The 22,637-nt window shown below is 32.1% G+C and overlaps 2 protein-coding genes across 2 annotated transcripts in view; both read left to right on the top strand.

Annotated features, from left to right (window-relative positions):
• LOC143915365 (cytochrome c oxidase subunit 6B1-like) overlaps nucleotides 1-22,637 on the top strand; it is a 192,392-nt gene that overhangs the window by 113,810 nt on the left and 55,945 nt on the right. The gene's annotated exons all lie outside the window — the stretch shown is intronic.
• The window catches only part of LOC143915345 (tRNA dimethylallyltransferase-like), a 168,058-nt gene that overhangs the window by 135,351 nt on the left and 10,070 nt on the right, over nucleotides 1-22,637 (top strand). Inside the window, exon 4 of the mRNA XM_077435961.1 lies at nucleotides 15,878-16,016. Within this exon, the coding sequence (XP_077292087.1) occupies nucleotides 15,878-16,016 (139 nt within the window). The remainder of the gene's footprint in view (nucleotides 1-15,877; nucleotides 16,017-22,637) is intronic.

The following is a 22,637-nucleotide window of genomic DNA, read 5'->3' as shown; positions in this document are numbered from 1 at the left end:
GAATTGAAAGAAGTGATAACAATTTGTGAATAAGTCAAACAGAAAGTGTTTTTGAAACTGAAAATTGGACTTCCGCCACTCTCAAATATAACGGCTCATATAGAAAAAAATCACAAAAGGAATATTGCAAATGTTTTGATATCGATGTTTGTTGGCAAGTACGAGGGATTCCCTAGGAGTCGAGGTATTTTTTGTGTCGTTGATCGCGTGTCTGTCGGACAACAGGTGCAAGAAAACCACTCTTATAATTATTGACCCTCGAACAGGAAATGCCACTCTCTTGTGGGAGGCTTCAGCGCGTGCCCCATCGCCATCGTTAGCGCAAATATCCATATCATACATACATACATATGTATGTATGTACATATAAATTCACAATCATACGCCATTGTTTTCATCTCATTTTCCGTTAACTTCCAAAGTTTCCAGTGTAATCGTTTGCGGGTTTTTTGACTGGCGATTACAGAAACATTGCAGATTTTACCGACATTAATTGAACGTTATCTTAGAAAGTTGAAATCGACCCAGCAACCGCTTCCGTTACGACTTCCGTCAAAATTAACCGGTCATCCCTCCTCTGTAAATTTATAATATATTAAAAGGCTTTAATTCGGTATTTTATTAGCTTCCTGTGTAATTATTTTTTTAGTCAAAAAGTATCCAAGAAACGTGTAGAAAATTTTCAATTTACAATGCATCGTGTATGAGACGCTATTTTTATATTAATTTGATCGTTTACTTAAAAATAATATTTAATCCTATATAAAATATTTCAGTCTAGATCTCGCTTTTCGAAATACGCGATTCCTATTTATGTATTGCCCAGAACATACATACATACATATGTATGTACATATTAACTTGTCTATGACAAGTAATATTTGCGGAGTTTACCTCCCAAAAGAAATTAAATGAAATACGGTATTAATTTTAATTAATTTGATTCATCAATTCCTTTACAAAGAAGTTAATTTTAATTCAAATTGGCAAATGCCTCCTAAAATAAAATTGCATAAAATTAGTATTTAAGTAGTATTCCTTAAAATATTCAGTTTTCCATTCAATATAGAATTTTAGTATTCCATAAAAATAATAGTATTTTTGGTTAATGCCATGTGTCGTTTTTATTATGCATACATATGTATGTACATATGTACGTATCTACGTGTATACCTCTATTTGATAAGAATATTCCAATGTCGTTTTAAATCCAAAAGAGTTTGTATTCGTAGTATCATCGCGTTGGTCACAACTAGTACATACAATAAGAGAATATGACAGAATATTAATAGGTGGTGTATATAAACTGTATGCGTGAAAGTTCTATTACAACGTTTTTAATGTACAAATTTCAATTTATATTCTGTATGTGGGTATAAATGTATGTTCATAGTGTATTCATTAATTTTGCAATACATAGTACTAGCTTGTTCAAAATTTATTTTGATTTTTTATTTTTAAAAATCAACACTTACACGACTTTCTTACTGGTCTTCATTGAAAAATATGTAGATTTAAAATCGTCCATTGATTTAATTCAAATGCGCTGCAAGATTTTTTTTTAGTTAAAAAATACAATGGAAATCTTTGTGAAAAGTTCTGTATATATCATTCATGGAATTGTGTAAAATATGTAAATACATATTTCAATTTCTGACTTTTATGAATCATTTTATATTAATGTATGTACATAAGATACCTACATGTGTTTCAAAAGAGCTTTTTTTATTTTATGGCCATCATAAATTGCAACAAAAAATGAAGGTTTTTGTTTTTCATATGAAATTTTGAAGGCAACATTTCTTCACTACGCGCCCTTGAACTAGATTGCATACAAATTAAATTCTAACCCCGTAACAACTTGTTATATATCTGTAACTGGGCATTCCTAAGGTCAACGTATTACAAAACTGAAACCAGGTGAGATTCGATAATATAATAAAAAATAGCACCTGCCACCCATGGTAACTTCTATTTAGATTCTTATTAGAAGTTTCAAGGTTTTTGAATTCAAACGCGAGCTGTGTCCGTTTAAAAAAATAATATGTATGTAAAGTACGTCATTTCGAACAGTTTCACTTCATGGTTTTCGTACAATGTGTATATTTTAATTAAAGTTTTCATATACATACATATATACTCCATTCGCAATATCACACGTACACCGACGGTCATTTTTTCCTTCAAAATTTATAATTTTAAACTTACTTTTCTTGTTTGTTACAACTGAGTTAGAACAAGGTGAAATTTTGTATGCTTCTGAGGAAAATTTAATATTATCATTAAATTATAATCACCTGGATGCGTATTCGTTATATTTTAACTTGTTTTATAGTATAATATACGATTACTAGATGTTGCATATATGTAAGTATGTACCGCAAGAGTGCACGCGCTTCATATAATATATCTACAATATACATCTACAAATGCTCAGAGCCGTAGCAATGTTTTTGCCGCCCTTGGCAAATAACAAATTTGTCGTCTCTTTATTTCTTTTCATTATATTAAAAAAAATATTTCATTTAAAAAATACATATTTATTGAAATATATAAATTAAACATTTTAAAATAAAATTACAAAAAAAATCAGAATTATATTTTATATTACAAATGTCCCACATTGACAATTTTCCAATAAATATAATTTTATAATCAGTGTACTAAAAACATAATTAAAATGTAGTATTTTTTATTTTATTGTCGTTTATTTATCATTTATTTTTAATTTTATTAATGTTTTTTTAAAATAAATTTTTCTTTATGTAAAGCCATAAATCTGTCTAGACCGGTAACCTATTATAACATTATTAACAATTTAACTGTATAATAATGTTGCGTAGGGGTGGGTGGAGGATCCAAGTAAAAGGCCAACAGTCGTTTCACAGCATTTATTGATGATTAAGGAGATACACGCACTGTCAGTGATAAGTCCAGAATGACATGATATCGCCTTATAAGGGGTAGATCTCTCAGGACGTCTAATCTGTTTACCTACTGTATAGTCACGTATTCGGATATGTATTCCCACGGTATGAGAAGTGCAATCATTGTTTAGCTTTCATGCACTTAGCTTGTCGCTAATCCTTAAAACCACTTACCCCGGTCACACGGTCTCTCAGGACGCTACCCGGCCTAATCCGATCGCAATTACTCGGCGGCTCTGTTTAGTATACGTTACAATAATTATTACACAGTTAATATTGCTAATTCACTTTCTATTGATAATATACTTAGATTTGATAATGGCTTGATTCTTGAAAATCCCATCTACCCAGTATATTTAAAATATCAATGTGATACATTCTCCTGAGATCTTTATCTTCGCAAAAAGTTTGTAATTGATGTTTTAAACATTTTCATTCAAGTTCATTGAACATAATCTATTTCCAAGTATTTTTGAGAAAATTTTATCCTTTATTTTTCTAAAGGCGCAATCCGACCCGGTCGTGGACATGAATGAAAATGATATAAAATGAAAGAGTATAAATTCATTTAACATTATATATGGTTATTTTATTTAGAATCCATGGGAGAACAAAGTTTGAACCAAAAATATATTTATTCAAAAGATCGAATACTACTATTATAAGTAGTCACCGGAGCCCGAGGGGGCCGTGTATTGTTCAAAGGTTGTAAATGCATTGTTAAAGGTTTGCCGAACAATGGATAGCACTGTGACTATCCTACCTCTAATTATAAGTTACGAATACTACTAGTATAAGTTGTCGTTCTGTTAAATAGCTACTAAAGCAGCCATACTCAGATTTTTTTTTCTTCCGGGTTTGTTTTGGTTTCTTCTCCACGGGTAGCTACCCTTCGACGCTTAAAAAAACTTTAGTAAGTAAAGGGTTGATGTACGTCCCGCGTGATGTTGATGTACGTACCGGGCAGGTATACGTTCGCTCCCTCTCTCTCACACGCAGGTAATAGGGTCGCGTCTCGCTTGTTGCAATTTTTTTTCGCTCGTTTTTCAATATTTTCACAACCAACAAGAAAGCGACCCTTACCATGATAAACTAGAGATATTTATCTATATATCCTCACTATTTCATTTCTGTCCGCCGTGGGTTTTTCTTCCATACTATTTGCCCATTGACCTTTTGTTCATATAAAGTCAATAAGCCATCACCAATTAAAAAATCGAATTCTTTTGTCACTTGATGAATACATTGAAATCATTTTTGTAATTGCATTATAATATGATCAATGATATTTTAACATGAATTTTTTACTAAATTTAAAGTTGGTGATTGGTATTCGGTCAATTCATCTAACATCTTTTTTATGTTTATATTTCCTTTTATTTTCATTCAGGTTTATGTATTGAATTTAGTGCAATGTTCAGTAACCTTTTCAACATTTTCATCTTTTCATTTAAAATCATTAACGAGCCCCTGAATTAATAACGATAATCTATAAATATCCTGTTCTTCCTTCTGAAGTGCAATGTAAACCTTATTCAATTTATCAAGTATGAGATTCCAACGATTTATAAATGCGAGAAACTTATAATTTTACATTTAAAAGTATAATGGTTTCGCAAGTGAATGTGCATTATGATCGTTTTTTATGATGTTTAAAACTAAGAGTGTGTCCTCATATTGATCGTGAACTGTTTCCACTAATTTAGATTTTGAACAAAATCTCGTATCCGAATGTTTTTTTCAATATTATGATGAACGATGATATTTTTTCCCATCGTAGACGATGAAAAAATAAAATAAAAAGAGTTTGTAAGGTTCCAAAAATTTCGTTTTCATTCGTTTGGTCAATTTCTTAGAACTCAAAAATATTAAAGTAAAACATAATTGAAACATAATATGTACGTATGTACGTACATACATATGTACATCTATATAAATGGATATTTCAAAAATCGAATTCTTCTTAAGTTTTACATGTTTTATTAAAAAAATAAAAATAAAATAGGCAAGGGGAGCCTTCGGCGCCCCTCGCATCGTAAGCCCTTGGCACTCGCCCATTTGCCATAGCCTCGCTACGACACTGCTATATTATACATTTGTTTGTATGTTATATGCACGACTGTAGCCAAGGTTTTTAGGGGGGGGCTGAAACACGTCGAAAAAGTCATTTTCATTATAAAATTCCACAATGCATGCATATAATATTTAGATTATTTACATTAATTTCTTTGATCCATTACAAAAACATCGGTGGCCTTGTATTTGTGATATTCCAAGAGCTCGGTTGATCGCGAAATAACATTTGGTCGATCTCAATGATTACAATTGCGAATGTTTAAAATAATAATGATTTCCATATTATTAAATAAAATATTAAAAAAAATAGTTCTATTAGATGTAAAGCGCTTTGCAGAAGAAAATTAAATTCTTTTGGAAGTACATACATACAATGTAGTTGAGACACATCACAAAAATTTGCTGATTCACAATGAAGTAAGGCGGTTGAGCAAAGGATATGTTTTTGTTAGGTTTCGAGAGCTATTACCTTTTTTTTTATTATTATAAATATTTGTAATCGACCCGTCGGTCATAAGCAAATGCTATTACCTGAAATAAGAACATTTTTAATTGAGAGAAGATAATAGTGCGACCCATCTTTAAACAAAGAATGGCTTTAAAACCACGAAATATCAACGTTCAATTTAATAAGAAGTTTACTGACATTAATGATTTTTCTTATAATATGATCCTTTAAATTTGAATGAAAATAATGTCCAAAGTCTAGTAAACACCTTCGCAATGATTTTCCCAATGGATATGGGTAATTTAGAGTTACAGTTGATTGAATTGCAAAATCACGTTACGTTGAAACAATTGAATTCTCCTTATATATGGCATGTATTGAATCAAGAAAAATACTTATATTTAAAAGATTTTTATGACATATTTATAAAAAAAAAACTACGAAAATATTACAATTATTTTGTTTCTGCAGTTATTCAATGATACTCTACCTTTTAAAATGAATATTATAAATACTAAAAAAAGCAACAACAGAAAAAGTCGATCGCCATGAAAATTTAGATGAAAAGTAGCTCCAAACCTCAAAAATGTAAAATAAATAAAAATAAATAAAAACCTTGTGATATTCGATTGAAACAATGCTTATTATAACAATTTTTACTGTCTGCCCATTGCTACTTCCTCTTGGCAACATCACTCTAAATGACTAGCACTAACGACATTAAATCTAAAATTAACTCCAATGCTCATTTAAATCGGGGATAGCCCTTTTTTTTAAGAATTTTTACTCTATTTTTGGTTTGAAAATCTACTCTCCCCCCTCGATCCATCGTGAACGATTCATATGATTTCCAGGTGCGTAACCACGATTTTTTCACAATATGTATAAATTATTTTTTTTAAATATATATACAATATTATATTTACCCGTGTTTGACATACAAGCTAGTGGATTTCCGTTATATAATCTGCCAGCACGCATTAAAACTGCTGCAACTGTGTAATCGCGTGATAATCATGTGCAAAGCTATATTTACGGACTATAACCGGGCTCCGATCCAGCTTTCTTGCCGCCCTGGGTAAAATATGTTTCAGAGCCCCTTATTTATACCTATTTCAAAACAAACTTTTCTAACATCAAATTTTGTAGGTTATTTTTAAAAAATAAAAATCTTATTTAAAATTTACAGCCACTCACCATCCACTGCTGGATAAAGGCCTCTCCAACGCGCTTGCACTCGTCTCTGTTTTGCGTAACTCTCATCCATCTCACCTCACACATTTTCCTAATTTCATATACCCATCTTCCATGCGGTCTTTCTTTTACCGTTTTGCATTATCTCGGGTACCATTCTAGCTCTTCTTTTGTCCACCTTTCGTCCATTCTTCTAGCCACGTGGCCCGCCCATTGCCATTTCAATCTCTTCACTCTATCCATTATATCCACAACCCTTGTCATACTTTTCTCCCACGTATTCTGATTCTTGTCTTTCCTCGTTATGCCAAGCATACAACGTTCATTACTCATTTGTGTGCATTGGACTTTGTGTAGCAACTTGGCGTTCAATGTCTAAGTTTCCCATCCATACGTCATCACTGAAAAAACACATTGATCGAAGAACTTTTTCTTCAGGAAAAGTGGTATTCGTCCAAATACATTCCAACTTAATATCATACGTCTCTTTATTTCTTCTTCTTTACTACCGAATATGTCTATTATTTGAGCTTAATATAAATAATTAATTACTACTTCTACTATTTTATCATTAATGAAATGCTATCAGGCATACAATAACTATTGAACATTAATTTGGTCTTTTTCTATCCAGTTGTGTTAGTCTGTTAAGGGTAACAAGGGTAAAACACACCGAGTAGTATGGGACACCACGTCCTTCTTATTTTGCTTTAGCTTCCCGCTGTGACCGTGTTAATAATGGGTGTTCCCAAACCGAATTTGGGTGTACTTGGACCCGCAGAATACATATTTTTGGGAAGTCAACCGACAAGTTTCTCCTACATTTCTTCAAATAACCTGAAAACTCCCTCAAGTACCACATTGAATAAAGGCGAGATGAAGTCTCCTTGCCTTACTCCTGTTCCCATGCTAATATTTTAAATAAAATTTTTATTTTTCAAAAATACCTACAAAATTTGATGTTATAAAATGTTTGATGTTAAAAATGTTTAAAAAAAATAATACAAAATAAGGGGCGGCAAAAATATATATTGATGGGTCACCCAACATCTCAAGTATTCAAAATAAATAAAAATAGCCTAAAAAAATAAATTAAAATATACATGCTTAAAACCAACTTCGATCGAAACTGAAAGATTTTTTTCCATTGCTGGAAATTTTTGTACCAAATCTAGGCTTTCGGATACTCATTTAAATATTTTAGTATTCTTAAGAAGCTACTTTAAATAAGTTTACTTTTATAATTACATTTTTTCCAGTTAATAGACATATTACTTTTTTTATATTTTGTAAATAAATAAAAAAAAATTTAATAAAAAATATATTAAATTGAAAAAAAAAAGTTTTTTTACATGTGTCCGGGCTCCATCCCGTGTCCCGGGAATTGAAAAAGTCCGGGAATACAGAAACGCTAGTGCTAAGCTTGATAACATTTTTACTGATTTTCACACTTTGTCTGTATTGACATTCTGAAGCTAAGCAGAACTGAATATCGGTAGTCGGCCAGACGATATACCCTTATAGCCTTGTCCCTGTTACCATCAATTCATATGTACAGATGTATGTAAGTTAATATTTCCAAACCCCAAAAGAGTTCCGTGACCACAATGCATAGTTTAGGACACGTCGGCCCCCACGAGATATGCTGAGTTCACCACGTGTGCGCACGTGTATAAAATATCGCAGGAAAAGTGAACCGCATAACGCTTTTAACGATTTCCACAATACTGCGTCTTGTCACGTAATGGGCGTTATCCTTATGGAGCGGTCGTAAATAAAGCCGAGTCAAGGATTTCCCTGGTAATTCACCTGCGCGATTGCACTATCGCCAACTCATTTTACACGACCGAGTCTAGACGAATTTAACATTTACCTGTTTTTTTTACCTCTCTTCATTTTACCTCACTGTATAATAAACGCGGTGGTAACGGTTCAGTGATTGCAATGAAACATAATTTGCTTGTCTGGTCTCGTAATTGAGTCTTAGAACTTACCCTCATGCCTCGTGTTCATATCAAAACGCCCTTGCAAATTACGTCGATTGTACGCAACTGTGTCGTCACGGTTGTTAATTCAAACGATGTATTTGTGTCACATCTTCCGTTTTGGTATTTAGTTAACTTATTGTTAGCATAATGTAATTTACCATGATATAGTTTAATAGAAATCTAATTGCATTATTAATATTTAATATTCAAATCCTTTTGCAGTTAGTAGTTAAGAATTCTTGAGCAGGTGTATTAGATATATGTACAAATGCACATGTATACATAGATATAATTTAATGGATCGTTGAAAATAATTATTCAAGTGCTGTTTTCATTCTGTGTAATTTTATTCTATACCAACCTTTTTTAAAGTTTTGAATTATCCCGTTGATTACATCCCAAATATGAGTCGCTACTAGGATACAGGACGCCGCTACGAAAATCGTTCGTGCGGTCGTTCGGCAGGAGACCGCGCGAGCGGTTATCCTGGTAGCGATTCACATTTGGGATTTAACCCGTTCACCATAAAAATAAATGTTTTAAAATGAAGAAATAAAATAACAGTATATTTTTAATAAAATAATAAATCAACAAATAATATAATCTAACATGACTATTGAGGAGATATACCTACATATAATACATACATGACTATTGAGTACATATACATATAATACATATGTACATAGTGTTGTAAAATTCTCGGTAATAATCTTTTGGAGAATATTCTCGGGAATATTCTCCAAACCGAGAATTTTCGAGAATATTATTTTTTTTAGAGCATCTGGAGGGCTTTTATACTATTCAGTTAACAAAATGCCTATACCCTTCCGGTATAAACACAGATTACCTAAACACAATCTGCTTTAGGTCATCGACTTTAGAGAGTCTTTAATTAATATTATGAATATTAGATGTATTATGAGCATTTATAAGAATTGTAAATAGGTTTTTGAGCTCTTTTTCCTATTATGCTGTACATTAACATTCGAATTAAATAATACTATGATTACTAATCAAATTAAATTAAATTTTAAAATAGAAAATGATCAGTAGATCGGTAGCTATTAAAATAGATATAAGATGTATTGTGAACATAATTTCGTAATAATAAAAAGCATTTCAAAATCAAAAAAAATCAATACTATTCAGTTGCAATTTAAAAAAATGGATAAATTCATGTGAACGATAAGATGAGGGAAGACACGAATAAAATTAATTAACTAATGCAAAACCCTAATTAATAATAATTTTTAACATTTTGCATTTCATATGTACAGAGAGAGGATAAGCAAATGTGACTTTTGAGCAGTTGGCGAAACACACAGAAATGTTACGCGTATTATGTAGTTTGTGTTAAAACATTGAACGATTTCGGAGAAAAACTCAAAGCAACTTATTTATTTAAAGATCTGGAAGCAAAAGAAAACCAACTGATATTTTAGTGTTAATGGTAACTCGCATTGTTTATTTACCAATTTTTATCGTTTCTAAACTTAATAAACTTACGATTTCATATTGTGTAATGTGATTTAAAAGTACCCACTGATGTGAAATAACAATTAAAATACCCAAACTCCTACAAAATTTAAGTTTAAAAGAATGATTAAATCAGTAAGTTGGAACAATTTAATTGGAATATATTCACCAAAGCAATAAAATATGTATAATTTATTGCTTCCAGAGTTAATAAGCATTGCAATCCTGTGATAATTTTGCGGAAAACGTTCATGGTGGTAGTGCGCGTATGTTAAAATGACTAAATGACACATTCAGTGTCGTCAGAATGAAAAAATGTCATTCAAAACGCTCTCATACATTCTAGAAAGTCCTATTACTCCTATTAGGTTTTGAAAATATCTTAGAATCGTCTAAAAAGCTAATAAACTATCTAGAGATGTTTTATAACCAAGAAAAAGAATAATCTTTTGGAGAATATTTTCGGAATATTCTCATTCTCCGAGAATATTCTTGACTTACAACACTATATGTATATAGATGTGTATATTCTTGTGGATGTAATAGGAGCTTTTTCCTTTTTATTGATAATCTTTAATTGAAAATTATGTACCGTAAAAAATATTTTATAATGTGAATCTGAATTAAAAATTGTAGATCTACATAACGGCCAAAAGAACAAACATTCATATTTATATAGTAGAGTTTACATTGTAAATATTTACATATATTGATGATGAACATTGACAATTTAGTTACATCTTTTACTACATCCTAATCGAATTTAAAAAGTAAAAACTTAAGTTTTTTAACATTCTTATAATAGTCAATCGTTGTTGAACAAGAATTCTAAGTATAATTTACATATAAATTTGTAATTGTATGACGGAAGTACACTACACTCTGAAAATTACCAAAAAGAAATTCCCATCATTAAACTTAACACAAGAGAAAATGATAATTATTACATACCTTTACTTAGTAACAGGTTCAAAATTTTACGTACGTATAAAGACACAGTTTGAGGCTTTTAAATATTTGTAATTATGTGTGCTCAAATTTCAAAAAGTGTTATTGTGCCAACAAGTTTGGGGACTACAGTTATGGAAACTGTTTTTCGAATTCTCCATGAAAATCAGTTTCAACCCCTTGTATTGAATACATTACGGAAACATTTGTCTTTATGCAAATGCTTCCTATATGTAATGTTGCCCATCGGAAGATGAACCTTTCCACGACAATTTGGAACACCATCTGTTTCCAGAGAGCGGTATTTTTGAACGCCCTTCTGAAAGTGTTGGATTTCACGTGTTGACAAGAACGTCTCGTCACAAAAGATACTCCGAAAACGTTGATCTCCTTGTAAAAGTTTACACACATGTTCCACCAGCGTATATAGTTCGTTAACTACGCACATAAATTCGGTTTTTTTTCCATCCCACTTAGGTTTTTCAGCGAATCGTGCGAAGTATTGTATTATATTTTGCGTTGTAAAATAACTGTCGTATATGTCAAGGACTCATGTACAATTCTTTCTGGGGATAACGAATTCTGTGTCGCATTTCACTAGTTGATAAATCGATATGTTTTTTAATGAGCGAGATTTTTTGCCAGATACCGTATAAACTGGTCGTACGCCGCAGACAGTCCAGGAAGTGAAATCGTCTCGGACAAAAATGTCAACGAGCTGAAAAGGTTCAAGTTGAATCTATTGTATGGCGAAAATTTAAATTTTTGCCCAAAAAAAATGTGACTTTCAGAGGCATCCAACACTATTTCTGATTATAGTTTAAATCAACGAAGGAATATTTAGATTTGGTGAAATCTTTTAGGAAGTGTGTAGATTATTGATTAAATATTTATAATTTGAATATGATATGTAGATGCGAATGAAGGAAGAGAGAATACTTGAAACGGTCTGTATAAAGATACTAATATTAATATGTACCTTTGGATTGAGTGAGCAGTGAATATAAATTTCTATCATTTATGGCCTTTGAAAACCACATTATTTGACAGTTCTAGACATCTGCATGTTAATAACTTATAAGTATTGAATTAACTAAGGTAAAATTTATCAAAAGCCATCAATATACAATACCTATATCAAATTTCATACTAGTTTTACTGCAACAATAATTTTGAAGTAAAATATTCATACTAGCATAATTTGATCCATTATACTATTATAGTACACACACATTTCACTATGCTAAGACTATTCAATATGAAAAAATAACCGAATTCTCAGCACAGTGTACTACATCTTCACATAGCTTGCAAAACTTTTCCGATTACCAGATGACACAATTAATGTATGTTTATGTCCATAGGCACAACATAACCTACCAAACTATGACCTAAATAATTGTCATGTAATGTGAACGAACTTGTACACATTGCTGTATACATTTTTTAGATTTGGTTGCCAGTACAATCAGGCCCGCGCCTAGGAGTTCGGCCGCCTGTGTGCTAACAAATCAGCCGATCTTTAATTTTATCAGCTTTTATTAAATGTTTTGCACTACTGGCATGCAAAAATTAAATGCATACGAGAAGTGCAAAAATCTTACTTTGTGATAAATATTTGTGAGAAATATAGTTTTATAAAATTTTAATCACAATAAAAATTAACCAGAAAAACAGACGGATAACAAAAACGTTTAGTTCTGAACAGGACCAGACGACAAAGAGACTGAACATTTTGAAGTTCAATTCAGAGCCGTAGCAATGTTTTTGACGAGATAAATTTATATTGGATAATATAAAAGTGTATTTTATTTTAAATTTAATTATTATTTCTACAGTGTAAAGAAAAAAAAGCGGCGCAGACGGAATTTTTTTTCAAAATACATAGGTAGGTACAAAAAGCGTATAATGAAAGCATTGAATTGATGCTGAAGTTCCAGTTGAAAAATTTGAAAACAAAACGAAAATATTAGAACTTGAAAGTTTCAAACGAATAGTCTCAATATTACTTTTCAATTTAGTTTATTAACTCAATTCATTAATTATTTTTCGTATTTTGACGTTATCAAAGTCTACTATTTCGCTATCAAAGTTTATTTTATTCACTAATTCATATTCTATTGTTAATATGCTTAAATTTGATCGGTCTTGACCGCTGATCAATCTTAAATAGTTTTTGATAATTTAATAAAAATAAAAAAATAGGCGAGGGTGCGTAAGGCACCCCTCGGATCCAACGCCCTTGGCAACCGCCCCGTTGCCAATGCGTTACTACGGCACTGTGTTCATTCATGAAAATATAGTGTTTTTACCCCCAGTCCCAAATCTAGGACATTGTTCTTCCGATGACCAGCCAATATTCAACATCCTTGAAGAAATAAATCTGGCAGTCGCAAAGATAATAGTACATAAAAGACCTATATCTATGCCGACCGAAGCTATACCTGCTATCCCGCTATTTCCCCGAAATGTAGTTCGGGTGTGTTACAAGTTGTAACTTGCAACAGTAATTCACAAGTCTACAACAAGACTAAAGGGCGGATTGGAAGCGTGCTTTTTCCAGGAATCAGGGCGTTTTGGTTCTTTATTTGAAAAAAAAAGGTTCGTCATAAAATTTAACAAAGCACACCGAACAATTAACAATGAACGGCGCGCTTCCTATCCGCCCTTTAAAAAATACAACCTAAATGCAATTTAAAAAGTACGATGTCTTTTTTCGTATTTTTTAAGAAAATACATATATGCAATTTTTTCGATTCTCGTTTCTTTCGGCCGCCTATGTGCGTTGCACACGTTTGTACATATGGTAGGCGTGGGCCTGAGTACAATACACAACTAAGAAACACTGTACTGGGAAAAAATTTTTAATGCGTTCTTACGACAGAGAATTCAAAACTCATTATAAGTTGGATTCCATTGAGTTAACGTGACACTAGATTACCGAGTGAACCTTTATGCGATGACGAGTGAATATGTAGATTATTGTTCAAATGCATTAGTAGGCAAACTAACAGCATTATCATTTCGATAAATCAACAATTCCTCGTATACACAGGCTTTTAACTTTTTTCTCGAACTCATTATTATTGTTATAAACAATGTTACATCCATATAATCCACATAATTTCCTATTGCTGTATATTTATCAACATCGGAACATTCATTCATATACCCCAAAACCTGTCACTGTTTTTAATGAGCAACATTAAAGGTGTAAGCAAAGTATCATTTTTTGTGTGTATTTGGATTCTACCATAATTTGAACGCAATCAGGTCACCCAAAACATCAGAAGTCATGCATGCGGTTTGGACTCCAAACTTTCAGTTTTTATTTTCCAGACACATTCGTTTGTGATAACTAGTTTTACGTGTTAGGATCTGCGGAATAGAGACTCGTTTTCGTCACAAATATTTCCGCGATCTGAACAGGTGTTGCGGCCCATTACATATTCTGTTACGTTCCCAATACGCGTTTTCCTTGAACGTGCGTAGAGATGAATGGAGCCAGTGATTTTTTTTTACCTGTAATATCCGGCCCTATCGAAGGTCGGCTCTCAGGAGCGATGATACGTTGCTAAAGGGCTAGAAAAGCTTTAGAGATCGGCTATTACTATGTATTATTTGTAAATACATAAATATGTATATAAATACATATTTGTATGTGTTTATGTACTTCAAACACCTGTCACGCTCACAGAATCCAGCGCTGTTTGAATTTCAAATTTTAAGTATTTATTATACATACATATTACCTATGTATATAATGTGATACGATCTTCGATTGAATTAAATCAATAGCGGCTCTTCACCCGTCGTCCATGAACTCGTTGCGGTCGCTTAAAGAATTAAATTATATAATTAAAATGTATTCAAATTGTCGTATCTACGAGACAAGCCTTCATTTTCGTGTCCTGGTCGCTTCGAAAGAACTGACGACAATCTCGTAACTATTACGTCGTTTGTCTATGTCTTATGCTAATTACTAGATTTGATTACTGAGGAACCGGAATTTGTGTAGTTTTTGAATACAATTAAACGTAGTGAGTGTAATAAATATTAACCAATTTTTTCTTTGAAAATTCTGGTTTTGTTTATAATCAGTACTAGGGATCGTTTATTATTTTAAAATGGTGCGGAATATATTTTTAATTTAATTTTAAACGTTTATATAATTTATGGGTATGATAATTACATATATAAGTAATAAATATCTTTGGGCATTTTATACTTACCGATCGTTACATTTTCTGACAAGGTTGTTTACGTTTTTCAAATACTTCCACAACTTAATTCCAAACCTATAATCGCATATAGATTCTACTATTAAATCCTTTCTAAATCGTTATGGACATGTTTTAAACGTTTTTCAATACGGAATGTTCCCAAATTTCAATGTTACGAATAATAAGCTAGTGTGGTCGACCTTCGCTGCTGCGAGCAAAAAACAATAATATACATTCTTCTTAACACATAATATTATGTATTATTATTTTTTTTTTTGTGATTCGGGGTTGTCAACCTGTACCTGTCATTTATCTGCTATATTATATCAGGTGTATATCGAGAGGTTCTTACCCCTTAGCACGTTTTGATAACCTAACAATTCATTCATAGTACTACTTTGTAGGTAAACATTACAAATGTATGTATATGTACATATGTATGTATGTATGTATGTATGTATGTTTGAAGATAAATTAAAGAGATATTATCTTTAAACGGTTTATTTACGCAACAGCAATCCACTTATATTTATAAATACAAGGGAAATATAACTTTAATGATTTGATTTAGGTTTTTGTTTATTTTCTTTCCAGATCACTTGAGATTTGGGGTCGTGCCGGTAAACGCCACAGCGATATGTTGGATGAACAACGCAGTCAAAGTGGAGGATCTGCTTTAGGAGGACCTTTACGATATACTTCGTCTATTATATTATGGCTTTGCTGTGAACAGGTTATACATATTTATAATAACGAAAAATACTTATTATTATTTGGGACACCTATATTATTGTACCTGATTTACAATTTCTCATACAATTTACAAGTTTGTATGAACGATAAGGAACCCTCAAATAGGAACCCGTTTCAGCGCATGTTCGCGCCTATGTCTGGTTATAACTAAGCTTCGGCGCGACCCTGCGCACCATTGTTCATTTTTATGGTGAACCCTTTTTTTTGCTCTTCTAGCTTTGTAGTTTGCGCTCTTTCGTGGAAAATGGCTCAAAAACTCCTACTTTTTGTCCAAAAAGCACGTTCAAGCGCCGATCTCTGGTTATAACTAAGCTTCGGCACGACCCTGCGCACCATTGTTCATTTTTATGGTGAAGCTTTTTTTTGCTCTCTAGCTTTGTAGTTTGCCCTCTTTCGGGGAAAAAGACCCAAAACTCCGATTTTTTGTACAAAAAGCACGCTTCCGCGCCTATCTCTAGTTATAACTTATAAGTTATAATACCTTCAAACAACCTACATATGTACAAAGCTAGAGAGCAAAAAAAAGAGTTGACAATAGGCAACCCCTTATTTCATGGGAAATAGCACTCGAGCGTATATCCTTAGTTATAACTAGGCCATTGTGGCGCATTAGGTTCTTCCTGTAATGCCACAATGGTCCAAAACTATTAAATAATAATAAATAATAACTAGAGGTAGGACCGGAAGCGTGCCGTTTATTGTTCAATTGTTGTAAATGCTTTGTAAAAAAGGTTCGGCAAACCTTTAACAGTGCATTTACACCATTTGAACAATAAACGGCCCCCTCAGGGTCCGGGCTTTAGTTATAACTTATATTGATATATTTTTTTCTAAAGTTCAGTGGCTCTGTGCAAAAAGGTGTCCTTCACGGTTGGTCTGCCGAAATGCACAAGTAATTATTTTCCGACTTAATGTTATTATTTGTATATACAGTGTGTATGTTTTATTCGTATTAAATTTTAAAGAGGCTTTTCAGTTGCTATCCAAAAGTCACTATTTCAATTGTATCTGCGATAAAATCTAAAGTTTCATGTAGATTTTTGCTCACTGAGCATCAATTTGATAATAAATTCTGATTAATTGAGCGTATTCGGCTTTGTCGGTTTCCCTACGGATCATTAAAAGTCAGTTGTCCTTAAAAAAAACGCTCTCCCAATTTCTCGATTTTTTTTTAACAGAAACAAACACCATTACATCGTATGTACATAGCATAATATTAATACGAAAAAAAATCTCTAAAATAAAGTATAACAATGAAATAAAATAAAAACAAAGAAGAAATAACTTTTAATAAAGATTGAATAATTAAATGTAAAGCAAAAAAAGGAACAACAAAATGCATCAAAATGAGGAGTCTGATGTTCATGCGCAGCAGGCTGATTTTTTGTGATACGTGTAAAATTAAAAAAAATAACAGCCACAAATTTTCAAAAAAAAAAAGACTTGTTAATCAATTTAAAAAATTACAAAGCAATAAATAAAACATGTGTATAAAATTTTGTAAAATACAAAGATAGAAATTGAAACATATTAAAATGCAAATAGATACAATAATAGGAAATAGAAAGAAAATAACAGTAACCGAAAAAGAATAACTACAAAAACCCATCAATTTTTAGGAAACCATCAATTTTATTTTTAAAAAAGTTCAGGTTACTATGTAGAAGCTACTAATTCATTAGGTAGACTATTCCAATTATTTTTATTCGTATTTCATTTGGAACTGGCCGGCGTTTCGGGCATATCCGGACTTCGCCCCTATATATCGAAGTCCTTTGACCCAAATTAGACTGTTTAGCGTTGAAAACTGCGGAATTATATAGCGGACAAACGCACTTGCACAGTGTTCCCGGCGCGCTTTTGTATGGTAGTTCTTCGATCTTGGGCTTCGAGCCTTACCAAAACCCAACCTGAGGTACAAGTTACGGTACCGTGAGATATCAAATTTGGTGTTCAAATCAAAGTTTAAAACTAGCTTTTCGTGACGGATGAGGTTTTGATATACAATATGAGCCGTTATATTTGATAGTGGCAGTAGTCCAATTTTCATTTCCAAAAACACTATTTCTGTTTGAATTAATTCACAAATTGTTATCACTTCTTTCAATTCGATATGTCCAGAATCTCGGAAAACCAGAATAAACGTGTTACAGGCCACCAGTATTTTTAAATATTGTTTTGCGAGATATTTCTCGAAATGAAGAAAAGTGGACTTATGCCACTTTCAATTATAGCGACTCATATGTACATATACATACATATATCATCTAAATGATATTGTGTCCAGTCAAAACCGCTCGGTATTAAAGCGCCCCGACATTACCGCGCGGTGACAAAACCGCCCGCAGACAAAACCGCCCGCAGACAAAACCGCCCGCAGACAAAACCACTCCATCAAAAAGCGGTCGGTGACAAAACTGCGCCATAATATATGAAAAAATTAAAATAACAATTTCAACTTTTACGATATGTACAAGATGGGTAATGACGTCACCGCATGCGCCCCTAGGCGGCCAGATGCGGTGCTTAAATTGACAATGAAAGCGCGAAATTACTAATGGATTATACTTCAGTTATATTAATGAAATTGAAGTTGAAAGTGTTATTTCTATATTTATTCTGGAGTGGTTTTGTCGCCGCGCGGTAATGTCGAGGCGCTTTTGTCTGTCGCGCAAAAGTCAGGGTACCACAATATGTACAGACATACGTATGTATAAATGAGCGTTTTGCAATTCAAAACCACATTTCACATTTCATTACGCGATAATTTTGTTTGCTTATCTTTTAGCGTTATCAATCCTTGTCACATATTTTTTGAACCTGTGTGAATAGTGGTTGTGTACACTACATACATAAATACATATGTAAATGGTTTCACCATTTCGTGCTCAGCGTGCAGAATAATTTCATCGGTGCCCTTTTATCTACCTCCCAAATGTCAAGTTCAATCTATGACGTCGCTTTCGATTTCAATTATCGCTTATAATGTTTCCTGTCAAACACATCCCAATATGGTGATTTAATAGTGCCAAATATTCAAAAGGACACACCGGTCGATGGTATCCTCGCACATCCTCGAATTTGTGGCGGAAACGGGTGTCGTGCATTTTAAAATTCGCTTGCAAACGACGCTTTTAACCCTAATTGTAGCGAAATTTTTCGTAATTTCGTTCGCGTTTATTCGCATGATAACGACTAATGTTTCCGTTGACCCTCGGGTCATCAGAATATCCATGTGCGTTTCCCGAAATAATGCAAGTGCCTTGCGGTGTAAATTTAAATTATTCCTAAACCAATATGCATGACTAATCTTGCCTTGAAGTGTGTGTGGTTAAGTTCAGATTAATACATGATACCTGGCTGATTTGAACTGTTGGTAACTAGCCGGTGTTGCTCAAGATGAAAGTGTATCCAAGGATTCTAAAACACAATTCGTGGTTCTTCATATACATATGTATGTATTAAAGATATTGGAATTTCATTGTGCATTATGATTTTCCTAGAGTTGAAAGTTGAAATATGGGAAAAAAATCTTCAAATGGCTCTGAAACTAGAGGTTGTGATCGAGAAATCTCGTCTCGAGATTTCTCGAGAATTCTCGAGAAATTTTGATTCTCGTTTCTCGAGAATATTTTATTATGAAAATTCGAGATTCTCGTATCTCGAGAAATCGTTTATTAGAATCTCAAAAATTTCGAGAATATTCTTAATTTATCACTACATGTTTTTGCTCAATAAACTGACTGATTTGTATACTTGTTAACTCGTAAATAATTTTGTGAAGTATTGTAATATGTATAGATGGTCAGTATTTTTATTATTTGTCCGGTAAGTTATTATTCGATCATCATATAAGTACATATACACATGTTACAACAAAATCGCACCATTTTTAAGTTACATATGTATATGTATGTGCATGTAGGTACTAGTCACTAGTGCGAAAGTATTCGGTTATGATATCACTAAAACACTAGTGAAAATATATTTTCACTGACAATATTACCCCACTTAACAAAAATAAAACAAAAAATTTTGATTTATTATTTATTTATTCGAGTATTTGTTCCTTAGATATTTATCAATTTATAGTCAGTATTTTAATATGCATAGATGGTCAGTATTTTTATTATTTGTCCGGTCACAAAAACATGGGCAAAGCCGGGTAGCAACACTGGGAATTTTATAAAATTCTTTTTTACATATTATTTTTACTATTTTAAATTACTTTTTGTATATTTTTATTTTCGTTTCATGCCTTCTTTTATAATATATTATTTTTTTTTATTCAATGTTCTATTGTATCTCTCTATATCTTTCTTTCGTCATGTATTTAATAAAGTTGTAAGCCCCTGATATAATATACATATGTAGTGTTTGTGTAATTTTGATTTTTGTATGTTGTCAAGTTTATATGCTAAAAATCTTGCATAATGTAAGTTTGTAACTGAATCTCTCGTTACGCCGAGTTGGGGGGGGGGGGGACGACAATGAAACCTTACCTTTTTTTTACTTGACACTTGCCTTACTGTGCTATAAAAATCCGTTAGCCACTGTACTGTGCGTCCAGTTAAAATGTCTGTTTCAAGTTTAAATAAAGCAAAATCTGCGAGGTTAATTATTGTCATTAGCGATAAAAATCACTTAATCGAATAATATTAAATAAGTGCAATAAATGGAAAAAATAATGTCTTTTTTTTTGTTTTTGAATTCAAATATCTCCCAAACCGCTAATCGAATCGGATTTTAATTTTTTTTATATGTACATAATAGAAACTATTAATTTTGTACCCTAATATTTTTAAAATATTTTTTCCTAAACCGAAAGTAGTACTTTTACTCTAGAGAATCAATTTTTTTTTTATGTTTTTCTCAGAAACTCTTTGGTTTATTGAATTGAAATTTCATGTCTAGAATTTTAAGTTTAATACCAAGTTATTTATAAATTTTGTTTGATGAGCATCCGTCAACCGGAAGTGGCAGTTTACTCTTGTTCGATGATTTTTCTTCCACTATCTTTTTCGACCCCTTAAACATATGTGATGCTTATTTATTCAAGTATAATTGTTGTATCAATATGATGAAAAAAAAAAAAAAAACTAAATATCAATCAAAGTGGGATTTATTCTCTTAGAAAAGTAAAAAATGTTGTGATGCGTTCCACACCTCTGAACATATTAAGCTGAAAATTTATATTTGTATTCTTTATGTAGAGTTGATTTATGTATATAGGTTTTGGTCAGAATTTGTAAACCGGTAGTAGAACTTTTATATTGTTTAAGTTTCCCATTTGTAATAACATTTGTGTTCAATTTGTATCGAAAATGCTCATAGCCAATATGTGTGATTACATAGAAAAAGTCGTGGGTTGGTCACATCCGAATTCTTTTATATAAAATCAATGTAATTGCAGTTTTTATATTAGGTGGATTGTTTTGATGAATAATTACTAGACGGTACAAACTATTTGTAAAAAGCATATCAAGGAATCAAAGTGATGTTTTTTTACTGTATTTAATTACATTTTCGGATGTGTATTATTTAATCTTAGAAATTTATGGATACGAACCGAAAATTTAAAGAATGTAGCCAAACTCTCAAAATTAGTACGCCAATAGGGGAGTATTTTTTGCTTGAAACTTCGGGAGAGTTTGCAAAATGCAATTGAACGTTTTTGAAATATGAAAACATGCAATTGAACTTTTTTTTCTTATACATTTGAAATCCCGGTGCTAGCACCGGGACCCGGGATCGGAAATTCCCAGCACCGCAATCCCGGTGCTGAAGTAACCTTCCGGGATTGGAAACACTAATACGCATGTATAGGTATATGCCAAAAAAATGAAATTTTAACATGTTATTTTGTCAAAACGTTGTTGTCTTTCAAGCTTGTTCAGGTTACTATTTGGTTGTGGTCACCAAATATAAGAATGAGAGTCTGCTCAAAATGTTTGGTATACAAAATTTGATATGACATACATATTACCCAAAATATTTATTTAATTTTACTCGAAAAACAATTTTCATATCAATCATAGTGCCAGGGCGGTGACCAAGCCCGACCTGGCCCGACCAGACCACTGAATATAAGTGGAAATCTAAGTGAAATATAAGTGAAAAATAATCGTAATAGACACGTTTGACAATACTGCATCTTCGTCTATAGTCCACACTATCCCATTTGTCCACTATCCCTGTTCTGATCTTTTTTTCCCGTTTCGCCCCCCTCTCGCTATGGCAGATTGAGCACTTTGCCATACTCATGATCAAAGTTTACGAAGAGAATTGGTGATTTCTTAATTAGGTTTTTTGTATATTGTCTTATATCGTAATTGATTTTTTGATTTTTAAATGCCTTTTATTATTACTAAATTATGCTCAAAATACATCTTATATCTATTTTAATAGCTACTTATCTAGTAATCATTTTCTATTTTACAATTTTAATTTGATTTTGTTAGTAATCATAGTATCATATTATTCTAGTGTTAATGTACAGCATAATAGGAAAAAGAGCTCAAAAACCTATTTACAATTATTATTTATATCGTAATGACATAATTCGAATCATATAGGTTTTGATGTGGAATACATAAAATAT

This window comes from Arctopsyche grandis, chromosome 1 (genome assembly GCF_051622035.1).
Source record: "Arctopsyche grandis isolate Sample6627 chromosome 1, ASM5162203v2, whole genome shotgun sequence".
Lineage (NCBI taxonomy): Eukaryota > Metazoa > Arthropoda > Insecta > Trichoptera > Hydropsychidae > Arctopsyche > Arctopsyche grandis.
The sequence above is the reverse complement of the archived record's forward strand: the minus strand, read 5'-3'. Positions and strand labels throughout refer to the sequence as shown.